Source organism: Alligator mississippiensis, chromosome 6 (assembly GCF_030867095.1).
Source record: "Alligator mississippiensis isolate rAllMis1 chromosome 6, rAllMis1, whole genome shotgun sequence".
NCBI classification, from domain to species: Eukaryota; Metazoa; Chordata; order Crocodylia; family Alligatoridae; genus Alligator; species Alligator mississippiensis.
This window is the reverse complement of record NC_081829.1, coordinates 7,154,068-7,167,219: the sequence shown is the minus strand read 5'-3', so window position 1 is coordinate 7,167,219 and position 13,152 is coordinate 7,154,068. Positions and strand designations below refer to the sequence as shown.

General features: G+C 45.3%; 1 protein-coding gene across 4 annotated transcripts in view; it reads left to right on the top strand.

Moving 5' to 3' along the window:
* Window positions 1–13,152, top strand: part of CSMD2 (CUB and Sushi multiple domains 2) — a 651,518-nt gene that overhangs the window by 360,905 nt on the left and 277,461 nt on the right. For 2 of the 4 annotated variants that reach the window (XM_014605014.3, XM_019487966.2), the window contains 2 exons: window positions 4,468–4,555; window positions 5,740–5,864. The exons of the other annotated variants lie outside the window; for them this stretch is intronic. In XM_014605014.3, the coding sequence (XP_014460500.3) occupies window positions 4,468–4,555; window positions 5,740–5,864 (213 nt within the window). The remainder of the gene's footprint in view (window positions 1–4,467; window positions 4,556–5,739; window positions 5,865–13,152) is intronic. 4 annotated transcript variants of the gene reach the window in all.

Genomic DNA, 13,152 nt, shown 5'->3' with positions numbered 1-13,152 from the left:
TGTGCTTTTCATAGCCAGCCCCAATACTTTTGGCTGAACCACCCAGTGCACCTTCCCTCTTCTGCACTGCAGTATCCCAGGTACCAAAGCACCTAGGTGCCTTTCTCTCCTGTCTTCCCCCTTTTATCCACCTTCTTGCTATCAGGATCCATCCTTGCTGTGTGCAGACAGGTAGTTAGCAATTTTGGTTTGAAGTCAGGCAGAGGCCGAACAGAGATGCACCTTAAAGGCTGGCTACATCAGAGATACATGAGATGCTGGTGACAGCATGAGATGAAGTGAGCTGTTGCTCACAAATCTTATGCACCTCTGATGTCGCTGATCTATAAGGTGCATTTGTACCCTGCCTTCTGCCTTGACCATGTGGATGTTAATAATACATGAACTTACTGCTACCAGTGTTGACAAGCACGATGGTTAACTGACCGCTGGTCCTCTAGCCTCTTCGGGCTTTACCTGTTTCCATTTGTCCTGCTTCCTTATGTGACTGTAGGTTTCGGATGCACCGTCCTTCAATTTAGGGCTCGGAAAACTTAGTGGAATGGATTTGAAATAATCTTGGCATCACTGATCCTGGAGGATACCCAGATCTCATAATAATCTCTTGAGAACAAGGGAAGGAAAGCAACAGGGTAAAGCAAGATCCTTTTTTCCACACTGCAGTTGACTCTACCAAGAAACTGGAAGGCCTGATCAGTGCTTAAATGCTAACCCATCCCACATAGAAGTTACAATGCGTGGGTCATGTTGTACAGATCAATGATCTTTTTGCTCAGGAATGAAATGTAGAAATGAAGGGAGAGACCTCCAAGTTTAACCCCTTGAATGCCAGTGAAATGCAGTATGCCAATAAAGTTGACACGGCCTCCCTTTCTTTTATAGACCGGTTGTCGGCAACCTTTTCAGACTGTGGACCAGAACAACCGAGCTTGGGTCAGAGGTAGGCAGGCAGACGCTAGGACCTGGCCACCACTGCCACTTCTCACCACCCTGGCACGGGGGAAGTGCTTGCTGGTGCTGTCCCCCCCAACCCTTGCAGCAGTGTTGGGGAAAGTGCCCACCACTGAACTTTGCTGAAGCCTCACATCTGCAGGCTGGGTCTGGCCTGTTGGCCCCAGGTTGCCGAGCTCTGTTTGAGACCATTTCTTTCTTTTTTTTTTTTACTGTAAGACATTTGTTAAGATGAATGAACATTGGGCCCGACAGACTTTCTTTGGAGTAGGCCATTCATGTATCATCCAAGTGCAGAGAGGTGGAGCTTGCTTCAGAAACCCCAAAGAAGGAACGACTTAACCCTACCAATGACCTGTCTTTTCCCAGAAGCGATGCACTTCTTTCAGCCTGGACATCATAACCTCGGACATCACTGACCGGCTAGATGTGGTGGACGAGGCCATTCATAGAAATGCCTCCCCCATCTTTAAAGAGATAACGTCCTATATTATAGTTCATGTACCAGGCAAATACTTGTTGCTTCCAGCAAAACTAACTCCTTTCTTCAAATGAGCCTCCATTATACCTGGATTTGGGAAGGATTTTTTATCTTGAACTTTGTCTCCACTATGGCCATGCCCATTCAGCATCAAATTGTTGGAGCCCCATGTCCACGCTGCCAATTCCAGGTGATTTTTTCCAGTAATCGGTGTAACACTGTCACGATGCACTGAACCTGGGGAGATCAGCAGCAGAGGCTGAGCATGATCTATTTAGTGGCCTGGTCATAAGTAACATGTAAACTGTTTTAAGGGAAAAAGAGCCTGTCCAAACAGATTGCCTCCTGGGCTAATACATCAGCTTGCATCTTAGTATCAGGTCTTAATCATTCCTCTGATTGTATAGGTTGGTACCGAATATATTTGGATACTTCCAGTCCTCAGATAAGCGGTCAGAGCTGTGCCAAATGGAAGCACCAGCGCTCTTCTCCTTCGAAATCTTCTTAAGAACATGAAACTCGGATCAAATTCCCAGAAAGAGCCATTGAGGCTGGCAGACTCCAGGCCTTCTCTGTGACTTCATATCATAGCTATGCTAGTTTTTGAGGCTCACTTGATTATTGTTTGAATCCTGGTAAAAAGTGGAGTCTTCCCCTGGAGTTTTGCTTTGAGCATCCATTTATCAGAGCGTGAAATTTGGGGGTGGGGGAGAGGACAGGGGAGAGAGTGCAAATGGTCACGTTTCAAACTGAAAGAACTATTCACTAGTTCGCTATAAAGCAATACCTCCAAGTATCGTATAGCTCTGACACCGAAGGAAGGCGCCCATTCATGGAACTGGGTATTTTTGTAACAGCTGACTCAATTATGAGAGTCATGGTGTCAAATATGATCTGAACAGTGCGCTCTTCTGCTCAAAGGAGGACCTGAAGTCTTCCTGTCCAGCTTCTCCATGCTTTCTGACTCCCCGAGTGAAATGGAAGATGGCAGCGTTGTTTTGTTAGAAAAACGCAGCCATTGGAAAATGAAGTGCATGCCACATTAACGGCTCTGTTTCTTTGTGTGCTCGTCTTCCTGCCTGCTCAGGCGGTCCTCAGCCTGTGTCTCCGAATTCATCTGAGGTGCTGAGGATGTTATGGTATGCCCGTAAGGTGGGGAAAAGCCAGATTCCTCCTAAAGCCCTGTCTCCCACCTTGCCGAGACTTGGCCGGGGGACACAAGAGCCCCCAAACCTCCTTGCAGGGTGCAGAGAGCAGTGTTGCTCTTGCTGCTCTTTGAAGGCGGTGTTGTGGGGGTAGCCTGTGCAGTTTCGAGGACGTGTCTGAATGCTGATGGCAATGGAGGTGCTGCTGGCTTTCGGTGCAGATGAGGGCAGTAGTTTAAAGGAAGCGACTGGTACATCGGGGCAGCAGGTAAAACATTTTTTCTAGAGCAGAAGTAGCAAAGGGCATCAACTGGTTCAGATGGAGAGGGAGAAGCCAGAGAGTGGCGACGGGTGTTACTCTTTTCATGTCTCTCATTTCAACTATGGTACTTGGATATTACGGTGATGGGCTGCCGATAGCGCCAGTCCTCAAGGGCTTGCCCGGAAGGGGCAGCTGCTTTCACACTAATATTATTAAGGCTTCTAGCATTTCTTGGCAGCAGCAACTTTTAGGCATTGGGATCAATGCCGTTCGCTAAGAGGAGCAGATCAATCCTTCCATCCATGCGAGCACACCAATGTCTCGGGTGCTTGGCTGTTGTAGCACCTACCAGCCAAAGCGGGCTTTAGTTGTGCAGTGAATAATTGCTATATTGAGCTGCCTCGCACTTAGCATGCTCAATGCTGCGCAGTCCCTCTTCCCATAGCCGGTGTGCGTGCGCATCTTTTCCCCATATTAATATTCACACCCACCCACCCCTCTTGTAGCATGCTCCGCGCTGCTCCGCTCTGAAGACAGGGAGCACACGTGTTGCGGGAAGGACGCGCTCCCCGTCATCGCACCCTCATCCGGCCTCGTGTGTTCTTGGGAGTCCTGCTCTAATTGCATACATTCGGGAGCGTAATTGAGATTTTACTTTTCATTTAGCGAGCGAGGCAGAGGTAGGATGGAAGCATGCTCATTTATGTTTCATGCTCCATCGCTTCAGCATCATTGCCAAGAAATGTCACACTTTCCCTGCGCCCTCCCCTCTGCGACGTGAGAAAATTGAATCATATAAATTTCAAGCGCTCCATGACAAAACCGTCCCTTTGTCCGATGTTATTATGCATGAGGGGTTTTTTTGGAGAGGGGGTTGTTGTTGGAATACAAAATCGAAGTCAACATGTTGCCAGCTCTCATTTCATCCTTGTCAGGAGCCATCCAAGTTTTATCCATTCAGTGTCTATGCTTGTTTGCGCCATTTGACAGGCTGGAGGGAAGAGGAAAGCAGGGGAGGGGGGTGGCAAGTCAGGCTCGGCGATGTGTTTATCCAGTGCTGATTACCTCTTTAGATCTCCTGTTTATAGGCAGCTCCATCAAGGTTGCTCCATACAACTTTTCATATTCAAACTAAATTACCTGCTTTTAAAATCCTAGACTGGCTGCTTTTTTTTTTTTTTTTTCCTCCCCCCCCCTCTCCTTTTAATCACACATCTGCCTTTATTGAGTTGTTTTCCTTCACTGGCATCAGTCAGATGGGTTTTGATGGGTGCTAGGCACTCACCTTGTTATGTCACAGGTGGCCTTTTTAATAGCAGGCTTTGGAAATGTGCTCTTTAATTGGTGTAATTTTGCAAAATGTAAGAATCCTTTTTTTCCAAAGGTGCTTCTGTAGTGGAACGAGGGAAAGCCATGTCACTAGCTGTACTGAGCAGTAAAACACTTTGATACCAAAATTGAGCTGAAATGATTTCAGCTATGCTTGTTTCCATAGTTTTTTTTTTTTTTAAAGAAACGCATTCCAACTAGCAATTGCCCATTTTCTCTCCACATCCACCAAGACGATTGATGTAAGAATATGTTTTCTGTACTATTCTTTCTCTGTATGTGCTGTTTTTGCTTTGTAGTAACTCAGGTTGGTGTGTCCCAGGGACATAATATGTGTCCAGACCCTGGGATTCCAGAGAGAGGCAAAAGAATAGGCAACGATTTTAGGTAAGAACCTTTTCTGTATGTGCTTTGCATGCAATTAAAGATCCTGTTTATAACCACCGTCAAGTCTCTTTGGCATTATATGTAGCCTGCTTGCTTAGAGACCCACTCTACACCTGTAAATGCATTATATTGGGAAATCTTGCTCTGATTTAATAGCACAGAAAGATAAGCGCGCGTGTGATACCATGACAAGCGAAGATTATAATGAATTCCCCCCGGGAATGTTTTCTCTTGTCAGAGTCAGCCTCCAAACCAGGATTGTGCAACCAGGGTTCATTATAATTCATTTTCCCTCCCCAGCAAAGTGCGGAAAGAGCGGTTTAAAACGACAACAATAACAACAGAAAGCCTTCTCGTGTTAGTGCGAGTCGCTGCACGGTCGCATCCCCCGTGGTTTCTCAGGCGACTTCCCAGAGCCCTCGTGCAATCTTTTGTCAATAAGCATATGTGCTGCTGGATAATTGTTCTCTCTTTCTAAAGTTTAAAACAATGCTGTTGCCCCCTTCGTACTCGCTGGCCTTCATTTAAAGTGCGTAAGAATAAATCAGCCCACTGTTAGCAACAGCAGATCAATATTTAATCTTATTTCTCTGTCGATGGCTGTTTTGTTCCCTAAAATATACCTATCAATTTAACCTGAAACCATCAAATTCCCTTGAAATCCACAAAAGGGATTTCTGGAAGGGGGGTGGGAGAGAGATAAGGCATTGCCAATATAGTGCTTAAATACAAAGGGCTGGATCCTCAGCTGGGGCAAATGGGTGTCACTTCATGTCACTGGAGGGGCGACACTGATTTATGCCGGCTGCAGATCTGGACCTAAAGCTGTAGAACAAAGCACACGCATTTTGGCGTGATGTAAAGATTTTTCTGGTATAAAAATGTGGAGCATGTAATCTCTCGGGGCCAAACTCTGTACTTCAGCATTTAGTAAAATTCTTGCTGAGGTTGTACTGAAAGACGTACGCCCACTGTTAAGCTATGACCACCTTAGGCCAACACGAGCGAACGCACGAGAAAAGCATGTGTCCTTATTTCATCCCATGCCGTGCCCAAGAGGCCAGCGGACTGTCTCTGCTCACCGATTAAAGAATCACGAGTGTAGTCAAAGACAGCAGGTGACAAATGTGGTGCCCTGGCAGCATTTCAGGTACTAATCCCCCTCCTTTGGTTCTGTCTACCAGGTTAGGATCCAGCATCCAGTTCACCTGCAATGAAGGCTATGATTTGCAAGGGTCCAAAAGCATCACCTGCAAGAGAGTGAGCGACATGATTGCTGCTTGGAGTGATCAGCGGCCAGTGTGCAGAGGTTAGAGACTGGGGGGGTTAACCTCGGGGATGAGGATCAATAAGAAACCCTCCTTCCTGACCCACCCTCCCTACTCCATCCTTATGTCTGTCTTTAGCTTGGTCCCTTGGCTTCCTTCTCCCTGTAGGGCTGCTTTTTTCCCAGTATTTTGAGCGTCACCTCCTGGTTAGCGGTCTCAGAAAAGGGATGCTTTAAGTTTCTGGAACCTGAATCCTCCTTCAAAGACCCACTTTTTCATCTTCTTCTGGCACGCTGATTCGTTCAACCACTTTGCTCTTTTGCCTCATTGGGCGACAACCAAACTTGTTCGGCAACTGGGACCCTGGAGCTATGTGCCAGGATTTCTAGTTCTGCCTCCCGCCTGTTGGGCACGTGACCAGTTCCCCAGCTCTACGCTGGGCATCCTGGTGTTTGCTTAGCTCCCCGGGTGGGTTAAGTACAGGTCTGGTGCTTCGTGGGAAAGGCACGAGGTATAAGTCCAAAACATTGTCGTTAAGGTGGCAAGCCAATGCCAGGAGCTTAGCTGGCCCATTGCAATGGTGGCAAACCTAAAATTGGTTAAGAAATTGGCTTTCATTCCCACTTTCTTGAGGGTCCAGTATAAGCAGCAAGTAAAAAGTATAATGATGGCAGGAGCTGCGTGCGGTCCCCTGATGAACATCTCTTTCAAGTCAGCAGCCCTGATACTTGCCTGCTGGGAACCTGCGGCTGGCGATCAGTTCAGCAGCACATGTGCTGCTTTCATGGGGTCAGGGGCACTCCTAATTGCTTCCCTCTGGTACACGTGTTCTTCCAGTGGGAGATTATGTCCTCAAGACACTTGCCCCTTTTATAAGTTATCGGCTTCACTAATGAGTGTAATAATAAAACAGATACCTTGTTACATTGCCAGTAGAAGAGAGCTCTTACTACTTAAGGATGCAAAGCCAAAGAAAGGTCACTCCCTGAGCTTTTCCCATAAGGCTAAATGTGCTAGCCAGCTCCCATCTGAGATCCCACTTTTGTCCCAATCCCGTCCCCCTTCATGGCAGCTTGTTGGAGAGAGGTGGCTAGGAGGATGTCCCATGCATGGCCAAGCTTGGTACAGCTGATAAAGACCTTTTCACATCATTGCGGGGGGGAGAAACCGATTTTTCCATTAACTTTGTGCAAAGTGAGCATAAAATGCTACCAAATTGGAGTGGTCGTGATGTGCATTCCCTTCTTCCCTTTGGGCAGAAATGGTAGCAGGTGCTCAATGGTGAAGTCTCTGGAGAGTCAGGCTTAGTCCTTCCTTCATTGTGAAAAGACTTGCAGCAAGGGGTAGTGCTGTCCTTCAGATCATTAATGTCTTATTCCTCCGCAAAATGTTTATCCTTGGTGGACTGAAGCTTGGACAATCCTGATCCCGACACCGCCCCCCGCAGCTCCTTCCCCCTCCAGCCCAGCCCTGATCGCGCACAGGCACAGACAGAAGTTAATGAAGGTGCTCCACTTTGGAGTGCTTTCATCTGAACCCTCATCACATGAGGGTTTATTTGCCATGCAATCGGGCATTTGTTAGGCTCTCTACACTTCTGTCAATGGCTGTAGAGTGCTTTCATGGGGCTGCTGGCATGGCAAATGTCACTCCTGGGAGTGCCCGATATGTATATTGCTGCCAGCAACTGGCTAGAATGGGAACAACACAACTGTGTTTCAAAAGCCCTCTACTGCTGGTAGCACTGAGATGTCACAAACACTTAAATAATGATTACTCTCTTGCACTTCTGTTCCTGCTGTCACTCTTTAAGTTCTGAGTAGCTGCGGCATACAGCACGTTGACAGCCACAGAGTTATAGATAGGCACGGATTGGTTCAAATCCAATTAGTGAAGAAATTATGTTTGTTAATTAGCATAATTTCTTTGAGAACGATCCCAATTAAAGTCAACCTTTCAGTTTAGATCTTAAACAATTGCCGTGCTTGGAAGGATGTTAGAACAGCTACTCTTCAGAGGGGCTGGGCCTGATGGAGTTCACCCTGCATAGTACACAGAATTCACAGAATCAGAGAAAAGCAGGGTGAAAGGGACCTGTGGAGGTCATCTAGTGCAAAACCCTGCTCAAGGCAAGATCATCCCTATCCAAACCAATCTATAAAAGTCCTTGATTAACCTATTCCTAAAACAACACAATCGATCCTGTTGTACAACTACAAAGCATATTGCCTAGAGACACCAAACCTGCCATAGGTGAAGTAGGGGGAAGAGAGCTATACATGTCCCACTGCTGCAAGGGTTATTAAAATGCATTCAAGAGGTACATGGGAGCCTGGCTGCAACAATTATCTTTGAGATCTCACAGAGGACAGGTGCAGTTCTAGGAAACTGGGGTAGGTCAAATGAACTGCTTCTCTTTTAAAAGGAGCAAAAAGAAGGATCAGGGAAGTATACATAACTCAGCCTTAGAGAACTCCTGCAAGGTTGGATGCACTATTAGTTGGATAAACACACCTAGAGTAATTAGTGCTTTACCATCAAAGCAGACATATATATGGGTTCTTCAGAGTCTATTTTGGGTCTAGTATTATCCAATATTGATATTAATACCTTAGATGATGGAATAGAGAATATACTTGATAACATTTGCATGTGCCAAAGTATGCAAGAAGCAAGGGTGTCTGAGGGTGATATATCTTTTATCAAACCAACAGCATAATGGGGTGCTGAAGAATGTTTTGTATTAGAAAGTTTGTCTAACTCTGTCCTAACTATGCAGTTGATCTGATAAAAGAGATCACCCTTAGAAGTCCTCGCCTCGCATAATTCCTGGATTTTCAGGGTTACAATGTCACCCTAGCCCTACCATATACCAAATTGTAAGGGGTTGCAAGTACTGTGGAGGACAAAGTTAGAATTCAAAACGATCATAACCCATTGGAGAAATGGTCTGAAATAAATAGGATGCAATTCAGTAAGGAAAAATGAAGAGTACTACCCTCGGGCAAGAGTAATCAATGCGCAAACACAACACAAAGGATGACTGGCTAGGATACAGTTCTGCAGGGAAAAAAGGTTATTATAAGGGATCGCAAACCAAACATGAGTCAGCACTGTCACAATATGACAAATAAAGCAATCATTGTACTGACACAAATCAACAGGAGTATCTTGTATTAGACACATGAAGTAATCTTTCCACTCTACTCCTCCCTCGTAATGCTTCCTCTGGAGGACCGGGTCCAATTTTGGGCACCTAACTTCATGCATAGACCAGTTGGAAAGAAACTAGAGAAGAAGAAGGATCAGAGGTTTTGAAAATCTTGGTTATGAGAAATGATTGGAAGAGCTGAGTTTGTTTAGTCTAGAAAAGATAAGATTGACTTGAGACCAAAGTCATCTACTATGTAAAAGATTGCTGCAAAGAGGAAGTTTAATGAACTGCTCTCCTACTTCAGATCATAAACTAGCCTTTAACTGCTTTAGATTGGGGGGTGAGAGAGAGTATTATAGACAGGTTATTTCATAACTGTCCATTTCCAGGAGCTTGCCTACACGTAAAAGCTATATCGTTTTAACTATACGAGTATAATTAAAACAATGCAACCTGCCAAGCAGATGCAGTTCTAGCATTATGAGCAGTTGTGTACTGCTACAGTGCGTTGTTACCATACCAAAAGAGCCATAAATCTGAGTCTCTTTTAGGAACATTGTGCAAGTGTAGGAGTACCAGCATTCACTAACATCCAAGTTGTAGTGTGAAGGCAGCTAGGCTGGCAGAGCCGAGTACTGTAAAACCACAAGTGTTACAAGTTGAACTGGTGAATACGTAGATTTGCCGTGATTAACAGCATCTACGCTAGGCGCTTCTTTCAGCTCAGCTACATCAGTCCCCTCTTCTCACTTTTGGCCAGTGTAGCTAAGTCAGCTTTAGTCTTTGTGTCCTACATTGCACTGTATCAGCACTTTATACCAAACAACTGCATCCACAAAACTTTTACTGGAATAACCATACAGGTAAAAAGACCACATCCCGAATCAGCTAGATTTTACTGATGAAAATATAGGCCAGGCTCAGGTGCCAGCCAACGTGTCTGGTATTAGGCAACATCTGCAGTGAAATGTAGGGTGAAATGTGCGATCACTTGGCTCTGGTTTGGTGACCCCATGTAACTTGAGCCTGTTTCAGACTGGTCAAACTGGAATACCCCCAAATTTGGAGGAAGTACAGATTTCAGTCTGAGTGTGAACAATGGCCCCAAGAAAAACAGACCCCAACATTAGATTTCCCCTGAAATAAATGATGCTTTGCATCTTGTATAAAACAGCCTGCTGTCCTCCTGCATGTAATCCTATCAAGCATCCATTGTAAACACAGGCAGAGGTATACGAGTTGTTTGCGTTTGAGGAAACTCCTCCATTGTTGTTGTTCCTTCTCCTGCCTGGAAATGAATGCCTCCAGTTTACATTGTTCTCTTAGAATACTTGATTGAGTGGCGGGTCTCTGATGAGCAATGATCTCCTCTGTATTTTCCTAGTGATGCTCATAAGTCTGCCATTGTCATAACTCTCAGCAAACTATAGCCCATTATAGCGTGCCTTGGGATGTTGCATCAAGAAACATAGAAGCCATGTAACCTCTTCCTATTAACTGTTCCCCTTATGTGTAGTGAGCTCTTTTGTAAATAGCTGCTATCTAAATTGTGGGGGAAGGCACAGATTCAGTAAAGGTGCCTGGGCACGGATGGCTTTGAGAGGCTGTGGTTTGCACTGTGGCCAGGAGAGCTGTCCCTTTTGCTTGGCTCAGAGTGCAGTGGTCTGTTAGAGCCTTGTTACACCTTACACGGTAAGCCGCACAAATGTTAATCCGCTTAGTGTTGTTCCGCTTAGTGGAGCAGTCACACCCTAAAATGAAAAACCATCTCCAACTATCCTTCACCTGCACTGGTGTGACTTGCCATTAAAGGCTTGGTTAGCAGGGCCCGGATTAGGAGGTAAGAGCAGGACACCCCTCCTGCCAAGCAGAGTAAGGCCACAGTCCTGGAGCACCTGGCAGCTGCAGTGCCTCCCACTATCACGCAGACTGGTTTGCTCTTCCTGGCAGGAGCAGCAAGCTGGTCCAAGTGGCTTGCTCTGCCTGGCAGGAGAAGAGCTGGTTTGAGTGGCAGCGGGAGGCACTGCAGTTGTGGGGTGCTCCGGGGCTGTACCATTCACTCTGCCTGACATGCCCAGGAGGCAAGGCACTGTGCCTGGCCTCACCGCGTCCTGTTATCCCTGCTCACCCTGACTCAGGAGGGGCCACTGCATCCTGGGATGCTGGAGGGCTTCAACTTGGGCAGAAGAGCTGTAGAGAGTGCCTGCACCTTAATGGAGCAGATATAAAACATGGCAGATTAGAGATAGTCCTACCCTGGAGTGGCATAACTTTAAACTGAATAACAAGTGCTTTAAATCGCTTAATCCCTAGACTGGCCACACATTGACACCTCTTAAGAGCTCCAGAAGCTGCCTAAAATTGCTGTGTAACAGTGACACGGCCCTTAGGTCATTGAGGCTGTTCTGCAAATGGAGCTTGACTGAGCTGCCTGGAGATGTCTTAGGTTTTGGCCTTGGCTATGATCTATGTAGTGGCTTTTCAGGGCACAGGCTGTGCTGTCAAAAAACGCCTCAAACACAGTATGAGCATTGGTAGGAAAGTAGGAGCAAGTTGGTCAGATTGAAATACAGAATCAAACCTGCTGGTAGCTTAAAACCACAGCATAGCTTTAAGACATTCAGCTGAGCCTTTCTAATGCGTATGCATTGAGGTGCTAGCTCAAGCACTGATGAAAGCTCATCTGTGCCTACACATATTTAGCACATGCCCATGAATGTGATGGGGCTAGAGTGAGTGTGAATTAGAGGTTCTTGCTTACAAGAGGTGAATTTTGCAGTGTGGCAAGCCAAAAACATTAAAAAACCATGAGTCAGTTCCCACCCAAAAATCTATAGATTGAAAAAAAAAGAAAAGTTTGTGTTTGTTCTCAGGTTTACAGGCCTTAAGGGCTGCACTGGGGTCACATTTGCAAGGTCTTTCACATACCTGAGAGCTATTTTTTTTAAAGTTGAGATTCTCATGCAACCTCTTGATTCCAAAGTGGGTGTTTTAAGAATAGCCTCATGTATCATGAGATGCATAGTAAAAAATTCAGTAGTTAGCAATACTGGTTTCAGCCCTGTAGGTGATTCACAGGGCTGAAGTCTTTCGTGTTTAATGTAGACTCCCTCGTGTCCCCTCCAGCCCTCTGACAACAATTAACCTGTAAAGGAAAAAGAACCACAACTCTGGACTTCACTAGTCTATTTTGTATGAAAGGTCCTCAGATACTATGGTGGCAGGTGGCAGTTCAAAGCATTGACTGGTCAATGAAACCTGGATATTTACTTGTTATCCACATTGCAGGCTTCAATCTATAGCCAAGATAGGAAGAAGTGAGTAGCATTTCCAAGGTACCCATCTTGAGATCCCTAAAGGTGGCCTTCCTTTTAAAGGACTTCAGGCATCCAGTGTTTTTTGAATATCGGGCCCCTTGATTTGGGTGATATCTCAGGTTAGGTACCCCAAAAGCACAAGAACCATAAGAAATACACACTTCTGGAAAGCTCATTCTCTCTCTTGTAATACTATTGCCACCTGGACTTTTGCGTGCCAACAATTGCAGTTTGACAGACATAGGTAGTCTGAAGTCAAGTGGAAGACAAGGTAGATTTTCCCCTATAGACAAACCAGAGCAGATATATCCAAGACTTCATGGGCTGAAGCTCACTTCATCAGATGCTGTGAAAGGATATACAAAAAGCGGAGTATTTTGCACAGGATTTTCACATTAACCAGAGGTTCACAACCTTACTTTTTGTGGTTTCCATGGTGGCCCAGAGGAAGTAGGCCAGAAATGACATAATTTGGATGTCCTTCAACCCAGTAGTGTGCATGTGTGAACTGAGACTAGCCAATATTGGTGCCCATTCTGCCCTTGGCTGTTTTTGGTTCCTCCTAAATTGGCATGTATAATCATGATATTTGTCATGCTAATAATGAACAACTTGTAATATTTTTAATTAAATCCCTCTAAAGCCCTTAAAGTCATAAATTGTTTTTTCTTCGGTTCTTTTTTCCCCCTTTAATTTCCTCTGCAGAGTTTTGCAAAGCGTTAGAATCCCATCTAATTCTTTGAAACAAGTGTAGAATAAATTGAATCAGCGTAAGAGGATATTTGGCATAAATATGTGACACTATAAAGGAAATTTATAGTGTCCTTTCGTTTGAGATAAGAAAGGATTTGCCTGCGT